Source organism: Siniperca chuatsi, linkage group LG21 (genome assembly GCF_020085105.1).
Source record: "Siniperca chuatsi isolate FFG_IHB_CAS linkage group LG21, ASM2008510v1, whole genome shotgun sequence".
Classification (NCBI taxonomy): domain Eukaryota; kingdom Metazoa; phylum Chordata; class Actinopteri; order Centrarchiformes; family Sinipercidae; genus Siniperca; species Siniperca chuatsi.
The window spans coordinates 20,944,002-20,959,996 of NC_058062.1; the positions used below are offsets into that span (position 1 = coordinate 20,944,002).

At 39.9% G+C, this 15,995-nt stretch overlaps 1 protein-coding gene across 1 annotated transcript; it reads left to right on the top strand.

The window, feature by feature from the left end:
- The first annotated feature begins 2,614 nt into the window (after window positions 1–2,614).
- Window positions 2,615–9,530, top strand: LOC122869271 (caseinolytic mitochondrial matrix peptidase proteolytic subunit). Its single transcript, XM_044182090.1, has 7 exons — window positions 2,615–2,766; window positions 4,035–4,136; window positions 5,534–5,605; window positions 5,725–5,821; window positions 6,849–7,036; window positions 7,186–7,291; window positions 8,706–9,530. The coding sequence occupies exons 1-7, from the start codon at window positions 2,755–2,757 to the stop codon at window positions 8,930–8,932; spliced, it is 804 nt and encodes a 267-aa protein (XP_044038025.1). The 5' UTR covers window positions 2,615–2,754; the 3' UTR covers window positions 8,933–9,530.
- The last annotated feature ends 6,465 nt before the right edge of the window (window positions 9,531–15,995 follow it).

The window sequence follows — 15,995 nt, forward strand, 5'->3', positions numbered from 1 at the left end:
AGCAGCAGGGGTTCTTGGGAAAACGTAATATTATAATACATTTATATCCGATTTATACAAAAAAACATGCTTTTGAATTTATCTAACTGTTTTGTCTGTGCTGGGGTCTTTTAAGAATATAGAAGTCTTTTCAAAGAACAGTTTGGTATAGCCTATCTCATGCGTACTCTTATGTTTATCGTTCACCAGCTCATTTTATTTTTAAACTTCTTAGTTTTCCCCAAGCATCATTTCACCATTTCCCAAAACTCCAAATTGTTTTTTAAACAAACAGTATGTGTTCCTTAATCTTTTGACTTGTCTAATAACCTTTTACTACATTTTGTCAGTTTCAGAGCTCCATAGAAACCAGCTAAGAGAGTCATAACACGATTAAGACAGGACACACAAAAATAACTATATACTGAATTTGATATGAGAAGCACCCAACAATCAGTCAAAAAATAAAGACAGTAGCCTAGCCCATACCATGCTTTGTTTGTGTAACACACTGTTTGAGGGAGACGTGTCTAATTGCCTAGGTGATTATGTGTAGTAGTACAGCCTATATATATAGGCCCTATATAATTAGCCGTGTATTTATATATAGGGTACTTATATACAGTAGAATGTAATAATATAGTATTTAGGGTGGAAAGTGACGTGAATTTGATGTGTTCTTCAACTTTAGATCTCATAGCTCCTCTGAAAAATAGACCAAACCCAAAGAATAGAAAACAGCCATGGTTAAATAACAGTATTCAAAGCTGTAAAAGGAAATGCAGACGAGCAGAACGCACTTATTTCTGCCCATAAGCACAACCCCAGATTCCTATTTAACATTGTGGATCAGTTAGTTAACCCAGCCTCTCCTTGTGCCCCTGCTGATTGTGATGCTGAATGTGAAAAGTTTCTTTTGCACTTTGCTGGTAAGGTGGAGTTAATAAGATCTGATATCACCCCCAATCCTGCTTTTTTAGATGTGGATCACCTGCTCAGGGATTCTTTGAGCAATTTTTCTGCTGTTACTCTGCCTGAACTCGCAGACATCATGTCACTTATGAGAGTATCCTCCAGCTCTCTGCTCTGGGTAAAATCCCAACTAGGTTTTTATTGGAAGTTATGGATTGTATTGCGCCCCTTTTGCTAATTATTTTAACAGCTTGTCAAAAGAGTGTCAAAAAACTTGTATCCAAGCAGCTTCTTGCTGCTGTGGAAAACAATAATACCTTTGAAAAGTTCCAATCTGGCTTTCGTCAACACCACAGCACTGAGACAGCCCTTCTCAAAGTCACTAATGACCTTTTAATGAATGCAGACGCAGGCATGTGCTCAATTCTAGTGCTGCTGGACTTAAGTGCTGCCTTTGACACAATTGATCATGGTATTCTTTTAGGTAGACTGAGGCACTGGGTTGGCATATCTGGCACTGCACCAGACTGGTTCTCATCTCATCTGTCCAATAGGAAATTCTGTGTCTGCATTAATAACTTCAAGTCATCCTTTTCCCATATCAAGTACGGTGTGCCTCAAGGTTCAATTCTGGGACCAATACTGTTCTCCTTATACATGCTTCCCTTGGGTCATGTCATCCGCAGACATGGGATTTCTTTTCTTGGTTATGCGGATGACACTCAGTTGTACCTCCCTGTCAAGCACACTGACCTTAGTATGCTGACTTCTCTGCAGGACTGCCTGTCTGACATAAAAAATTGTCGATACATTTTCTTCAGCTCAACTCAATTAAAACTGAAATCCTTGTTATTGGGCCCCAACACATCACTAAACAAATACTGCCATCTACTGGTAACCTGTCACAAATCTTGGTGTCCTGTTTGATAGCAATTTATGTTTTGAGCAACATATCACTAAGCTTGTCCAATCATGTTTTTATCACCTCAGAAATATTGCAAAAATTCGATCTATTTTAAATCTTAGTGATGCAGAAACTGTTGTACATGCTTTTATCTCCTCACGCCTCAATTATTGTAACAGCCTGTTCACTTGTCTTAATCAAAAAACTTTGATATGACTGCAGACTGTACAAAACTCAGCTGCTAGGCTTTTAACCAGGACCAAGAAGTACGACCACATCACACCTGTTTTAGCCTCTTTACATTGGCTCCCTGTTTGTTTTAGGATTGATTTTAAGATCTTGTTGATTACTTTTAAGGCTCTTCATGGCCTGGTTCCAGACTATTTTAGACCTCGTAATCCTTTATGAATCGTCACATAGTTTGAGATCTTCAGGCAAGGGTCTTCTGTCTGTTCCTGAGTCCAGGATGAAAACTAAGGGGGGCAGAGCTTTTGCTATCAGGGCCCCAAGGCTCTGGAACAACTTGCCCAAAGAAATTAGGTTGTCTGAGTCAGTGTCTTCGTTCAAGTCTCTTCTCAAAACACATTTTTATCAGAAAGCATATCCTGATTTTACCTGAACGGGCTGTTTATTTTATTGCTCTGTGTATTTTATTCCTGTATATTTCATCATTCACTGTGGTATTTTATTTCTCTTGTTGTGAAGCACTTTGTACATTGTTTTGCTAAGTGCTCTATAAATAAAGTTTATTATTATTATTATTATTATTATTATTATTATCATCCACAGCAGGTGAAAAGGCACCGAAAACCGTCATATAGGGGGCGCTACTGAAATAAATTAGATAACCAAGCGCCTATTAATCCTACGAAGAAGACAGTGGTTCAAAGGGGAAGCTGGAATTGGTTCCGGTGTAGCTCGGGGTTACACAGGAGGAGTGAAACCTAAAGTACTTCAAAATGCTGTTACGAGTGAGTACAACCAACAGTTTTAGAGAACCTCCCTGTCAGCTTGGGTCATACTGTAAATTGGTTTTAAATCAAATCGGTGGTTACTGTTGTTATTACGTCTTGTAGTGTTGAGCGTGATAGCTAGTAGCTTGAGTGACGTTGCTTCATAGCATCACCTCTAAAACTGTCAGGTCCATAATGTTACGTTACAGATATGCTTTCTGGTAGACTACAAAGACATAGAATGTAGTGCTTCTCCCAAAAGACAACAAACGTAACCAGTCAAAAATAAATCCGTGTCTTTTCCATTCAAGACATTTTTGGATGACATAACAGTTGTTGTTGAGTCTAGTTGTGTAATGTACATGATGGCCACTTGCAGAAGTGTATCTAACCTGATATTACAGAAACCACTGCATTGTCAAAGAGTTTAAGGATATTACATGCTTAAATGGAACACTAAAAGTAAATTGACTTAAATGGTACTGTATTCCAAAAAATGTTCAACAAATTTGTCGGGCTGAATATTTTATTAGTTTGTGATTTCAACATTGATGAGCTCCCCCATCACATTGTCATTAGTCCAAATTCTCTTATATTAGAAGTTGTTCTACACACACAACTACTCACCCCATTATATATCATTAGGAAACAACTAATATATTTTACAAAGAAATAAATCCTTGTTTTGTGAAGATGATGAAGGATGGAAAGAAACACATGGTCTGTCACTAACTTAGTAATGTTTTACACAGTTGTGTAAATTTGGATACATCTGGGCTAAAATTGTGTTTGGTGCAAAACTGTTCACAACTTAATAGCTATCCTCCTAAGATTTTTTATTACCAACTTCCAAGAAGCTATTTGGTGTTATAGAACGTTGCTGTTTTGCAGCTTTATGCTTAGCTATAATTTCATATTCATAGCACTTCCAAATAATTTTAAGTTACTGTATGTATGAAATCCCTGAAAGTAATGAAAATCAAGAATGCACACAAAAACTGTATTCTCTTTGAACTTAATTTTTTGTGACAAGGCTTATGTTAACAGAAATATCCCCCTTTTGTTTTATTTATTTTACTTTTTATAATTTTATACTTAAGTTAGTTGTATTCTTTTTAATGTATGTATTGCTCCCATACATACATACATTTTTTGACTATTATGAGGTTGTTACAATGACGTTTATTACTTTTTCTTACATGCAAAAGATGCTCTAATTGTTGAATAAAACGTGAATAAAAATAAAATATAAAAACCATTGTGTGTTTTCTGTGTGTGTCTTTCAGAGGGTGTTGCACATCGGCAGCTTGACACTGAAACACAGCAGGTCCATCCACCACAGTCCTGTATGGAGGAGTCCTCTTATACCCATAGTTGTGGAGCAGACAGTGAGTGAGACGACTGAGTTTTTTTTTCAGCTGCCATGTGTGTTAATGCTGCACTATGCATGAATTCTCTGTACAGCCACATGCCCAAAGAGCATCCTCACTAAGTAGACCTTGATCAGGTTTGCTTAAAATATGGAAATCTACACACAAGAAGAGCCCATTCACAACTCCAAAAAAACACACTGATTTTCTTAAACACCCAGTTGTGTCCTCAAATCCCAACAGGCTTTTGCATTATGCTGGTCCGAGGTAGATTTGTTCTGGGAAATGTACTATGGTACACAGTAAGGGATGAGTTTTACATTTTGTTGTAACAGACACTTCCAGTTAAGCAGATTTTGAGTAAATAGTGTCTTCACACTGGAAAAATAACAAATGACAAGAGTATACTCAAACTGCCAGTATGTAGACTGAAAACTGCTTGCTGTTTGAGTGTGCTTTTGATGGACACTATTGTCCCACAAAACCATGCACAATAGACATGGAGGAGCTTCTCACAGCTAGCAAAAAAAAAAAGTTTGAATGGTGGTAAGACAGCTTCATAAAGATTGAAGAAGATAACAAAAAAATCACTATTACGTATGGTTGGCATCAGACAGCATGCCTATTATATCATTTCCTGTTAAAATATAACTGGAAAGAATGCAAACTAACTGCAAAAACAGCATACTATATTATTATATTAGTATATAGTACATGTATACTGTACTGTACTGTATACAATTAGTACGTATATGCAAGTGGGACACGGTAGAGGTATGCAGCACCAAACATGGAGGGAAAATAAATTCCCCAATTCTAAGTACTTCCAAAGCCTTCTAGTTTTTTATTGGTTTCAGTTAATTTCATAACACTATGAAAATCAACTTGCAGAGACAACAAACCTGGTGCTGGTAGCTAATCTACACCAGTCTACACCACCACCATCTCCTGTGTCACAGGAAACAAGATAACAGCTGTATTTTATTTTTTTTTTAGTTCTTATAAATAGTTCTTTGCCAACAATCATTGCCCTAATGAGGAGACAAATATATATAAACAAAGAGGACAATGTAAATGTAGTCACTTCTCGCAGTACAAAGGCTTCAGAAGTCAGTGTCAGTGAATGCATCAGCAGGGAGAGTCTCTGCTCACATGTGCATTGCCATTAGATCATAATATAACTACAACACTGAAGCAAAAGTAGTGTTGTTTACTGTTTTTAAAGCTGGTTTAAAGTCTCTGCAAGATGATTTCATTCATGTGCAGAAATGACCTGAATACAGTGTCTGGGAAAGTAGGAAACCAATCTAAAAACATAGAGGTATGTTAGCACGGTGCAGCCTTTTGGTTTGTCACAGCACTAGATAAAATAGCTTTGAGTTAAAAAAACAATTCTGCCTTTTTGTTTTTTCTAGGGGAGAGGAGAAAGAGCGTATGACATCTTTTCTCGGCTCCTGAGAGAGAGAATCATTTGTGTGATGGGTCCTGTAAGTGTCTGCCTGGATGTTGAGATTGATCAAGAGTGAACTTTATTTTTATTTTATTTATTTTTTTACATGTTTACAAAGCGATTTATATTCTTACCATTTCTTTTTCCTCTGTTCAGATTGATGATTCTGTAGCCAGCCTGGTTATTGCCCAGCTGCTCTTCCTACAGTCAGAAAGCAACAACAAACCCATTCACATGTACATCAACAGTCCTGGTAAGATGATCAGTGAAGTGCTGGAAATGTACATTTCTGAAGCAGTTGTGCTTGGGGCAGTGGGCAAAACATGAAAACATCCTGAAAATGAGACAAACAAGGCATGTCAGAAATTGCAGAATACAAATGAAAATAGAATAAAAGAAATGGATTTTTTTCTTTTTCTATAAAAAATCATTTGGAAATATTTGATTGGTTATTTTCTAATGTGCCTCCCACACTACCCACTTTTTGAACCACAGTTGTTGTTGAAAAAAATGAGTGTATTTTGCATTGCCCATCTCTTCTTTTTATAGGACAAAACACATTTTATAAATCTATTTTCATTTGTATTTTGCAATTTCTGACATGTATTGTTTATATAATTTTATGGGATGGGATGTCAGTAATTTTCTCAGGTGTTAAAGATTAGGTTCCCCTTTTTGATTGGTTGTAAAGACTTGTGGCTTTAGTATAAAGATGTGTTGTTGTGGATTTGATGCCTGACAAAAGTCCATAACCAAAAAATTGTGTCTCAAGCAAAAATGACTTCTCAATAGTAAATACTAAACTAAATATCTTTTGTAATGCAAAACATATGAGACAATTGGAAAGAGAAAATGAACTATTAAGATATAAAGTTCTAAAAACAAAAAGATAACTTTAAATCTTAGTGATCGTTTTCCCCTTTCAGTTGTCCCATATGTTGTTGTTTTCCTTTTCCATTACACATTTACTTTTAAGCATTGACATTTAAGCTTTTCTGCTTTCCATATCAGGAGTTTAAATTTCACTTTCCATTTTTAAATTTCCGTTTCATAATATCAATTTGTCATTTCAATATCCAATTTCCTTTTTCAGTTTTTTCTTTTTAGCATTTCATTATGGCCTAATTATCCTGAGTAGTACAATATAATAATAGTCGATTTACTAGTTTCTCTTTTAATTATCCATTTCCGTTTTTAATTTTGATTTTGATTGTTAAAAAAATCCTGCCTGAACCCTTAAAAATTAAAATGAGTCAATTCATGCCCCCCCCCCCCACCAGGCGGTGTGGTGACAGCAGGCCTGGCCATTTATGACACCATGCAGTACATCCTTAATCCCATCTCCACCTGGTGTGTTGGCCAGGCAGCCAGTATGGGCAGCTTGCTCCTGGCAGCAGGAACGTCAGGGATGAGGCATTCACTGCCCAACGCCCGCATCATGGTTCACCAGCCTTCAGGAGGGGCCAGGGTAAGGTGGTCTCCCCAGGACCTTTTTAACATTGATCTGAAATCAAGCATGGGGGTGATTACAAAGTCTGAAAGTTAGGAAAGCAAAGTTGTCAAGCCTGTAAAGGTGATCATTTCACGGAAATAATAATCAGTGTGCTGTGTGTCCAGGGTCAGGCCACAGACATCGCCATCCAGGCCGAGGAGATCCTGCAGCTCAAGAGACAGATAAATAAAATCTACGCCAAACACACGGGGCAGCCGCTGGAAACCATTGGTAGGTTTGCCCAGCTCTTTTATCGACATTCCAATTGTGGGGTTTGTCCATAGGGTGAGGTGAAGCTTTTAAAGCGACAAACGCACCATTGCAACACTTTCTTTTCCCCAAACACACATTTTCCTGCACAGAAAACCCCAGCTACAGCCCTCTGCAGCTGTTCAGTGCTGTCAGAATAGGATTCTACTCATACTACACACTCTACACGCAGCATACAACTCTTGCACATGTAATGAATGTTTAGTTTCTCATTCAGACATGGCGCTGGAGCTGATCAGGAGTCAGTGTAAGAGGAACATTTAAAAGCAGTTCTCAAGCAATAACATGATTAATCACACGTATGCTCTGAGCAGGAATGGCGAAACAGGATTTATTTCACTTGCGTGAAATCTCCAGTAGCAATTAACATGCGAAATGAACAACAATATATATTTATTAGATATACGTAGAGATGTAATAATAGGAAATTGGCTGAAATGGAAACTAAATGAAAACTAAACTGGAGCAGGAAAGAAATTCTGCTGCTGGAACATCAGAGAAATCATATCCTAAGGAGAATTTAGCACTACAATAACAAGTGCAGACAATGAAGAAGCTTGGAACATATTTGCAAACCAAATCAATGCTAGATTGATACTTGTACATTTTTACACTTTGATTTACACTTGTATCATGTAACATCACATCAAGTGTTCAAATCAAATGCAAACAGTAGGCTGAACCTAGTGAATTATACATATTGCTTCAGCTAGCATATTATTCATCATGACCAATATATCCCTCCAGAACATGTTTCAGAAGTTGTGTGCTCACCTGTTTCTGTACTGCAGCCATCTAAGACTACTCTTAACCAACTTAAAAACTAAAACAATTGATGTAGCTTTAAATGCTAGCATTTGGTAAACTTCAGAATAAGACATTATGGTACTCAAAGTAGTAGTAAAAATGCATGCATTAAGATTCCCAGCATACTGTTGGTGTTTTGAAACTCAGTACAGTTTACAGTTGAGTCAGCAGTGAGCTGGGAGGAAGTTTGTAGATTTGGGGTGCTGTAACAAAAATAGGAAGTGTACCTTTAAGATATACTATAGGTTAAAACTCATATGTATCTAATACAATGGACACTTTGTGTATAACACATGTAAATGGCTACAATGGAAATGTTGCAAAGTTTTAAGTGATGTTGACATCAGTAGATACCATATAGGTGTGATGTACATTGGTGTTCATGATGGAAGGAGGTCTGTCATACAGTATCTTCCAGCTAATCACAACAGCAGCTGATTTTACTGATTTGCATGTCTTCAATTAGAGAGGAGGAACTAATAAGTAAAATCAGCTGCTCCAGTAAGTAAGTTGGAATGGACCTGTCATACGTGGGTGCTCATTTCTCTCTGCCTGTCCTGTCTTTTAGAGGGTGTGATGGAAAGGGATCGCTACATGAGTCCCATGGAGGCGCAAGACTTTGGTATCATCGACCGGGTCCTGGTCCACCCGCCCCAGGCAGGCCAGGATGAGCCTGAGCTGGTGCAGAAAGAGCCAGCAGCGACAGCCAGTCCCTCTCCACAGCTGGAGTGTCCAGCTCCTGAGCAGACCTCTCCTGGGACACATCCCCCCTCCTCATACAAACCTGAACCATGACCCCACCACAGCAGAGCTGTCTGGATTTCATACCTGGCAGTTCCAGAGAACACGGCCGAGCCTCCATGGTGTGTTTCTCTTGTCTAAATGGCTTCTTTCTTCCCCCTAACCAGCACGCTGCAGTCTCCACATGTGCAGGCATCATGAACAGTGATCAGAGAGTAACATGTCTTCACATGAAGTGAATGCAATGTTTGTTAGTTTTTCTTTTTAATTATTATTATTATTGAGATGTTGATTCCTGTGGTCTATGAATTAAAAGTCAAGAAGTGAAAAGTGAAAAGTAGTCAGCAGTAATCAGTCATCTTTTTGACTCCACACACAAATTGTTCATTTCTCAACTCTGAAGGCAACGGGGCATAGTATTTGAGCTGAGATGATCTTAGTGCTGGCAGAGTGAAAGCACAGCTAGACAAGATGCTCTACTGTAGATGAGTTTATTTAGGGGAGGGGAAGCCTGTTAAGACTATGGAGCCATCTTGTTCTGTGCCTCCTTGGTGCAGAGTGGTCCACTGAAGAGTGGACAGGACCTGTATGACCTGTATTTGAATACTCATATTTGTAATAAATATGATCATTTTGACCACAATTCACAAAACATGGACTGCTTGTTGTTCTTGATCCATAAATCATCTCAAATTCATCCTGTCATCCAAAGAGCATCCCACCCACAGTAACTGAATTGCTGCACAATCATCCTGGTGTCCAAAGTATGTAATTATTCAAATAGTGACGATTCAAAAATAAAGAAATGCAGGTTTTAGGCTGCAGATCATTTACATTTTCTGTGATAGCAGTTACACCTCCAAACTACATGTCTCTCATTCTAGTGGCATTTCATATTGAACTCCTGCCTCCTGGGAGGCATTAGCACCCTGAACACCTCCTGTATGACCTAAAGAGCAAGTAGATTGGTGGGCCATATTCAGCCCAGAGAGAGCTCTGCAGCCAGGCAATGATAGGGCCTAATTGCTCTACCCACTGTAGAGTTTCAAAAAGATGCAATACCTATGCCATAATTTTGTGATTATAACATTTTCCTTAATTGATTTCAGAACTTTTCTCTTTGATACATAAATACATGTAATACCACATTCCTTCAGACCTTTAATTAGTATCATGTTATGACCCCAAGCTGGTCAAGGTGAGAGGTGACTTTCACTTAAATCTGGCACCTTATTTCTGTGGGGCATTTAGATGACCCCACATTTACCCCGGTCAAAGGTAGCAGGTCCAGTGTGAAGTCTACAGATCCTACTGTGTATACTCCAACCGTCCAGAGGATTCTTCCATTTATCTACTAAAGGGAGCTTTGGCTGGGTCAGGAAGTATTTGAAAATGGGCTTTCCAGACAGACTGCACGTGACTTCAGGGATCAATGTAAACCTGAAATGTACAGACCCTGACTTCACAGATGCAACTAATACAACCATCCTCTGTACAAAAATGGAAAAAATGGAACATACTTTTACAATTTAAGCGAAATTGTCTGTTACTGATTACTGCTGTTATCAGTGCCACTGCTGCTGCTACTGCTTGTAGTACCAGTACTGCTATGCACTGATGACTTATCTATTTTCTAAGTTCCATCTGAACAGTTTGCTGTGCTGTGGTGAACTTGTTCTAATGACTTAGAACAAGTTAACCCTCCCTAACAACAACCCTTTGGCAATTTTCCATCCAAATATGTCTCATGTTTTTTATTCATTTGTTTATATCTAATACTTATGAGCCAGAGGAAAAAACTTCCATGAGCTAGGCAAATATTTAAAAGTGTGTTCCATGACTGTAGTTTCAGCCACAGTTTTCAGTGCGCAGTTTTCAAGTGGTCATACAAGCTTAAAGCTTCAAGGTGCCTTGTGGAGTTTTTGATCACCAGTGGAGCTATGGAGCAAGGTTTTATTGACAGGCCTTCTGTTTTGTTTCTATCTTGTGGTCTACTAGCATGTGCACAAGTAGGCACATGTATGTTTTTTTAGGAAAAGTGATACTTTTATTCTGAACCTTTCTAAAAGCTCAGTGGATGTTTTTTTGTTTTTTTAATAATCGTCTACATAAATAAAATTAACCTTAAAATATAACCTTTAATTTTTTCAAATCAACTTTTTCAAAGAAAGTGAAGAAGGAAATGAAAGAGTTGGAAAACAAGTGTTTAGAGGACTTTATTTAGATTAGGGATGCCCCAATCAGATCTGTTAGATCGTTATTGGTACAAGGTACATTTATTTGTCATTCTACAACACAGGGCTGCACAATGAAATGAAAGTTGTAGCCCCCTTCACGCTACACACACAGAACATATACACAAATATTTAAAATTAGAATAGAACAAAATAGAATACTGACCTTCTTAAGCAAACCCAGTATTGGCCAGACATGACTGATCCGCATTAAATACAGTTTTCTTCTCTGCTCTGATCATTGATGCAGTGAGCTGATTTTAATGAATAAAGCTACTGCTGGCACTAATCACTTCCTTCATGTGCTTCACAGTGTAGCATGACTGTTGCTACCATGGGTTCCTGTGGCATAAACACGGATGCAGCAAGGCGTTTTACAGGTCATGTCTGTAATTTTTCCCAATTGCTCACACACATATACTTTCAGCAAGCAACAAAAACACTCAACCACAACGCCTCTTGCTTGGTCGCATTGGTCGAGATCCTCTTCTTCTTATCCCAGTTTAAACAAGGATTCCAAAGTTCCACAGCCAGCCTGGCTGTCTGTCTTGTCTGTGTGTGAGCAGCTCTGGTCCAGCATGCTACTGCATAGCATGCAAGAGAGAGCATAATTAGTCAACAAGACACAGATGTGACAAGTAGCTCTCCCTGACGCTGCACCTCCACTGTCCTCCACCTCTCCCTCTGCAGCTGACAGTTAACCATGCCCACCTCCACATATCCCCACCACCCGACTTAGGCCGGTGAGCCATCTCGCCCAACCTACAGCCCCCCCCCATGGGAATGGGAGATGAAGTCGGCCACGGCCATCTGGACTTGGGCCTCGCAGATACCGTACCTCCCTCCATCCAACCGCACACTTTTTAGGGTTGGCGGTGAGCCCGGCCTGCCTCAGAGAGTCCAGCACCATGGTCACCTGCCACACATGCTCTACCATGGATGTGGTTGATAACATCATCCAGGTAGGCGACAGCATATGCGGCGTGTGGAAGCAGCACCCGGTCCATGAGGTATTGGAAGGTGGCCAGGGCCCCAAACAACCAGCAAATTGGTACAACCCGTACGGAGTGGAGATGGCCGTTTTCTCCTAGACTAGGGAATCTGCCTGTAAATGGTGAATTTATATAGCGCCTCTTGTACTTGTATTTCTAGTCTTCTGACCACTCAAAGCACTTCACACACTACATTTTGCACACAATGATGGCAGAACTGCTCATCAGTATAAAGAAGTGGAGTTTGCCCAAGGACACTTGTGGACTGAGGGAAGCCGGGATCGAACCACCGCCCCTCCGATTGGTGGACGACCTGCTCTACCACTAAGCCACAGCCACCCACAGTAGCCCTTGGTCAAATCCATTGTCGTGAAAAAAACGAGCGGGGACCAAAAAGATCCAGGACTTCATCAACCGGCATCGGATAGGCGTCAAAGTGTGACACGTCATTCATCTTGCGATAGTCCACACAGAACCGTATAATATAGCTACACCAGGCACTGTTGGACTCTTCTATTACCCCCATCTTCAGCATGGCCTTTAATTCCTCCTGAACCACTTTCGTTTGTGTTCAAGCAACTGGTAGGGCCATGAACGAACCATCATTCCTGGGTGAGTCTCAATGTGATGCTCTATGAGATTTGTGCAACCCGGCAGGGGGGCGAACACATCAGCAAAATGCCGTTGCAACTCGGCAACGTCTGCTCTCTGGTGTGAGATGGTCGTCAAAAGGGAGCGAGGCAGGATTGGTCAATTTTAAAACCTCAGGCCCCAGCTCATCTGTCTCTTTCACCGTTGTCACCAGAGAAACAGCCTCTTTCGGTCAATATGCGTTGCCCATTCCCTGTCTGACTGCACAACCTCATAGTCCACGTTGACCACAAAGGGTCCTTGCCACCTGGCGAGTAATTTGGAGCAGGAAGAATGGAGTAATAAAAGTACTTTATGTCCCGGTGTGAATTGTCTTAACCTAGCCCCTCTGTTGTACAGGCGTTGTTGACGTTCCTGGGCCTGGACCAATTTCTCCTGTGACAACTGCCCTAGTGTGTGGAGTTTTGCTCTCAGGTCCAGAACATACTGAACGTCGTTCTTGCTTGGGCTCGGACCCTCCTCCCAGTTTTCTCTATCTAGGTCCTCCCGTGGTTTCCTGCCGAACAGCAGCTCAAAGGGAGAAAATCCTGTGGAGGCTCTGTTGGAAGCCATGGTGGAAGACACAAAAATGGATCGTCAGACAGTTGGTTGAAGGTAAATCACATGATGCTTGTTATATGCTATAACACCGTGGATGTATTATTTAGACTGGATACCAGACCCTAAAATGACGCCTATTCATTCCAATAAGAATAGAGAGGCAAAGTCCCTCCCCTTCCAGTGTCCCCCATGGGACCTTATTTTGGAAAATATATGTACGGTAATCAATGGCGAGAGACAAAGAATTTTTCGATCCCGTTTGAATTGTGCCATGAGGTACAGATATGATGTTGTCAATTTAAAATATAATTTTTCAAGTCAAGAAAGAAAGTCGCAGTTTGTTGTAGGTTTGTCGTAGTACGATTTAGTTTTGTGTGAAACTGCTCAGTGAACTACATCTCTTGCTCACATAATATACATCACCAACATAACATGGCTGTCCCTTGTAACATTAGTTTGCCTGATGTGTTCTATCCAGCGACTTCTAGTCCTTTCATCAGCCAGGAAGGGAAAGAACGAGCAAAACCTGTTGCTTGTGTGACTAAATCCGGTACTTTATACTTCCATGTACGAAAAACACAGGCATCATAGCTTCAGCGGCTCTAGGTAGCTTGTGCAGAAAGTCATGACGCCACTTTTGGGTGTGAAGTCTTTCTAATTACAGATTGTCTTATACTTCAACAGTTTTACGACAAACAGACACTTTCTTGACATGCAAAATTATCTTTTCAAAATTGACAAACATCCTGTGTGTAATTCATGACACAATTTAAATGGGATAAAAAATTATTTATCTCTTGCCATTGACTACAGTACATATTTTTTCCAAAATAAGGTCCCATGGTAGTTCACCGGAAGGGGAGGAACTTCACCTCTCTATTGCTCGTCTGGTGCATACGCCTAAAAAGTTTTTTAGCTTCTGGGTTTACTTCCGGGGTATGCGGCCCACTGAATATGCGGAGTAGTGTTTCTCCCGCTGGACCCGCTCACGAGTTCCCTCTTGGCCCATAGACTTTACATTGTGATGACGTCACAGATTTTTAAATTGCTTTTCTCAGCTCAAGCAAAGTCTTACAGATATAAAACCTCCATAGATCAAAAAGTCATAATAGAAAGAGTCATAATTGACCTTGTTTGCAGTTTGAGGTGTCCTGTCAACAGTTTTACAGACGTCTCTTTTATAATGGTGGTCTATTGGGAAAATGCTTTTTGGGCCGCAGGGGGGAGTTTTAGTTGCAATACAGCGACTGGCCACTAGAAAAAATTGGAAGTAAGGCTGAGCGGCAGCGCCATATCCAGTTCTTATTATACATCCATGTATAATGCTAAATGATGTCATGCTATTGTTAGCCTAGCCAAAAGCTAAGCTACATGCTAATGCCAATGGCTAATGCTAACCGCTAATGGTGTTGAATCGTGGTGTTCGTAAGGTAAGGGTTGGCTTAATCAATCGTACAAAATTATATTGTGTTAATTTCGCTGCAGTGAGACAAAACCATAATGTTTATTTTTTTCAATGTTTTTTTCAGACGAAAGGGGCGATCACACAGAACTCCAGGCTGCAGAGACTAGTGTGTTTAACCCTGCGACCACCAGCAGCCCTCGTCCCATGTCTCCTGCTGAAGAACACAAAAACTGTATTTTCCACATTTATATTTCTGCAGATAAATAAATAGTTGTGGAACCAAATGTGTGTATAGTGGCTGTTTTTGTATCTGAAAACAATGAGAAGAAATCCCGCACACTGTCTCGCTTACTGCTGAAATGTTTAACTAATAGACAGGTAATCATTAAGTAAGGATTTAGTACTCAGTAACCATTCAGTATGATGCACCACTTTACTTTAGGGGACACAAAAACAGTAACTAATGTGTAAGTAATTAGCAATGAATGAGTCATTAATTGTTTTGTGCTGTTCACCTGCTGGTCCAGAGTTAATCAGGAATGACTCACAAAGAAAGCAGTCAGTATATTGATTCACAGATATTTATAGTAGTAATAGTTGTGAAGGAAATGTCCTTAGAGGGCCCTAATGTGGGTGTCAGGTGAAGTACAGGTCATACACATGTAACGCTTGGGACAAACCTAGAAATGAAATGACTGCTGTGTCTCTAAGATTAGTTTATTTTGCTGTCTCCTGCAGTAGACTGTCAGCGCGTTTGTTTATTTGCAAAAGAAAAGTCTGGAGAGAAGCTATTCCGTAATTTGGTATTTATTAAAGCATTGGAGGATCAAAAGCGTCTTGTACAAGGGTCTTTTCTATTCAGTAAACCACAATCAGCAAGATGTTAGTCTGTAGCCAACATCCTAGAAAAGAATGCTATTCTTAACATTACACAGTTTTAAATGAGAATGTCCAACTATCTGATCTGTGGTTTAGACTTAGCTCTCCCTTCGTTGGTTCACAGGCTGGTCCCAGCCTCTTGGTGTGGAGACATTCGTGTGGAGACAGCGCCCTAGTGGAGGAATCCTACACTTCCTCTGTTTGTAAGTTGCTAAAGTCTCTGCTTCGTTCCCCAAAACTGATACTTTTCCTCTCATGGTCATTACAATACATGCTGTCTTCAGTACATGATGTTCTTTCTGATATCCCTGTTTCTTTGTATAACTGTAAGCCTGTTTGCAACAGCTATTCAACTTTTCCCTGCAGTCAGCAGTCTGCAGGACAACACTTTGAATTGTTAAGCCTCATGCCCTGTG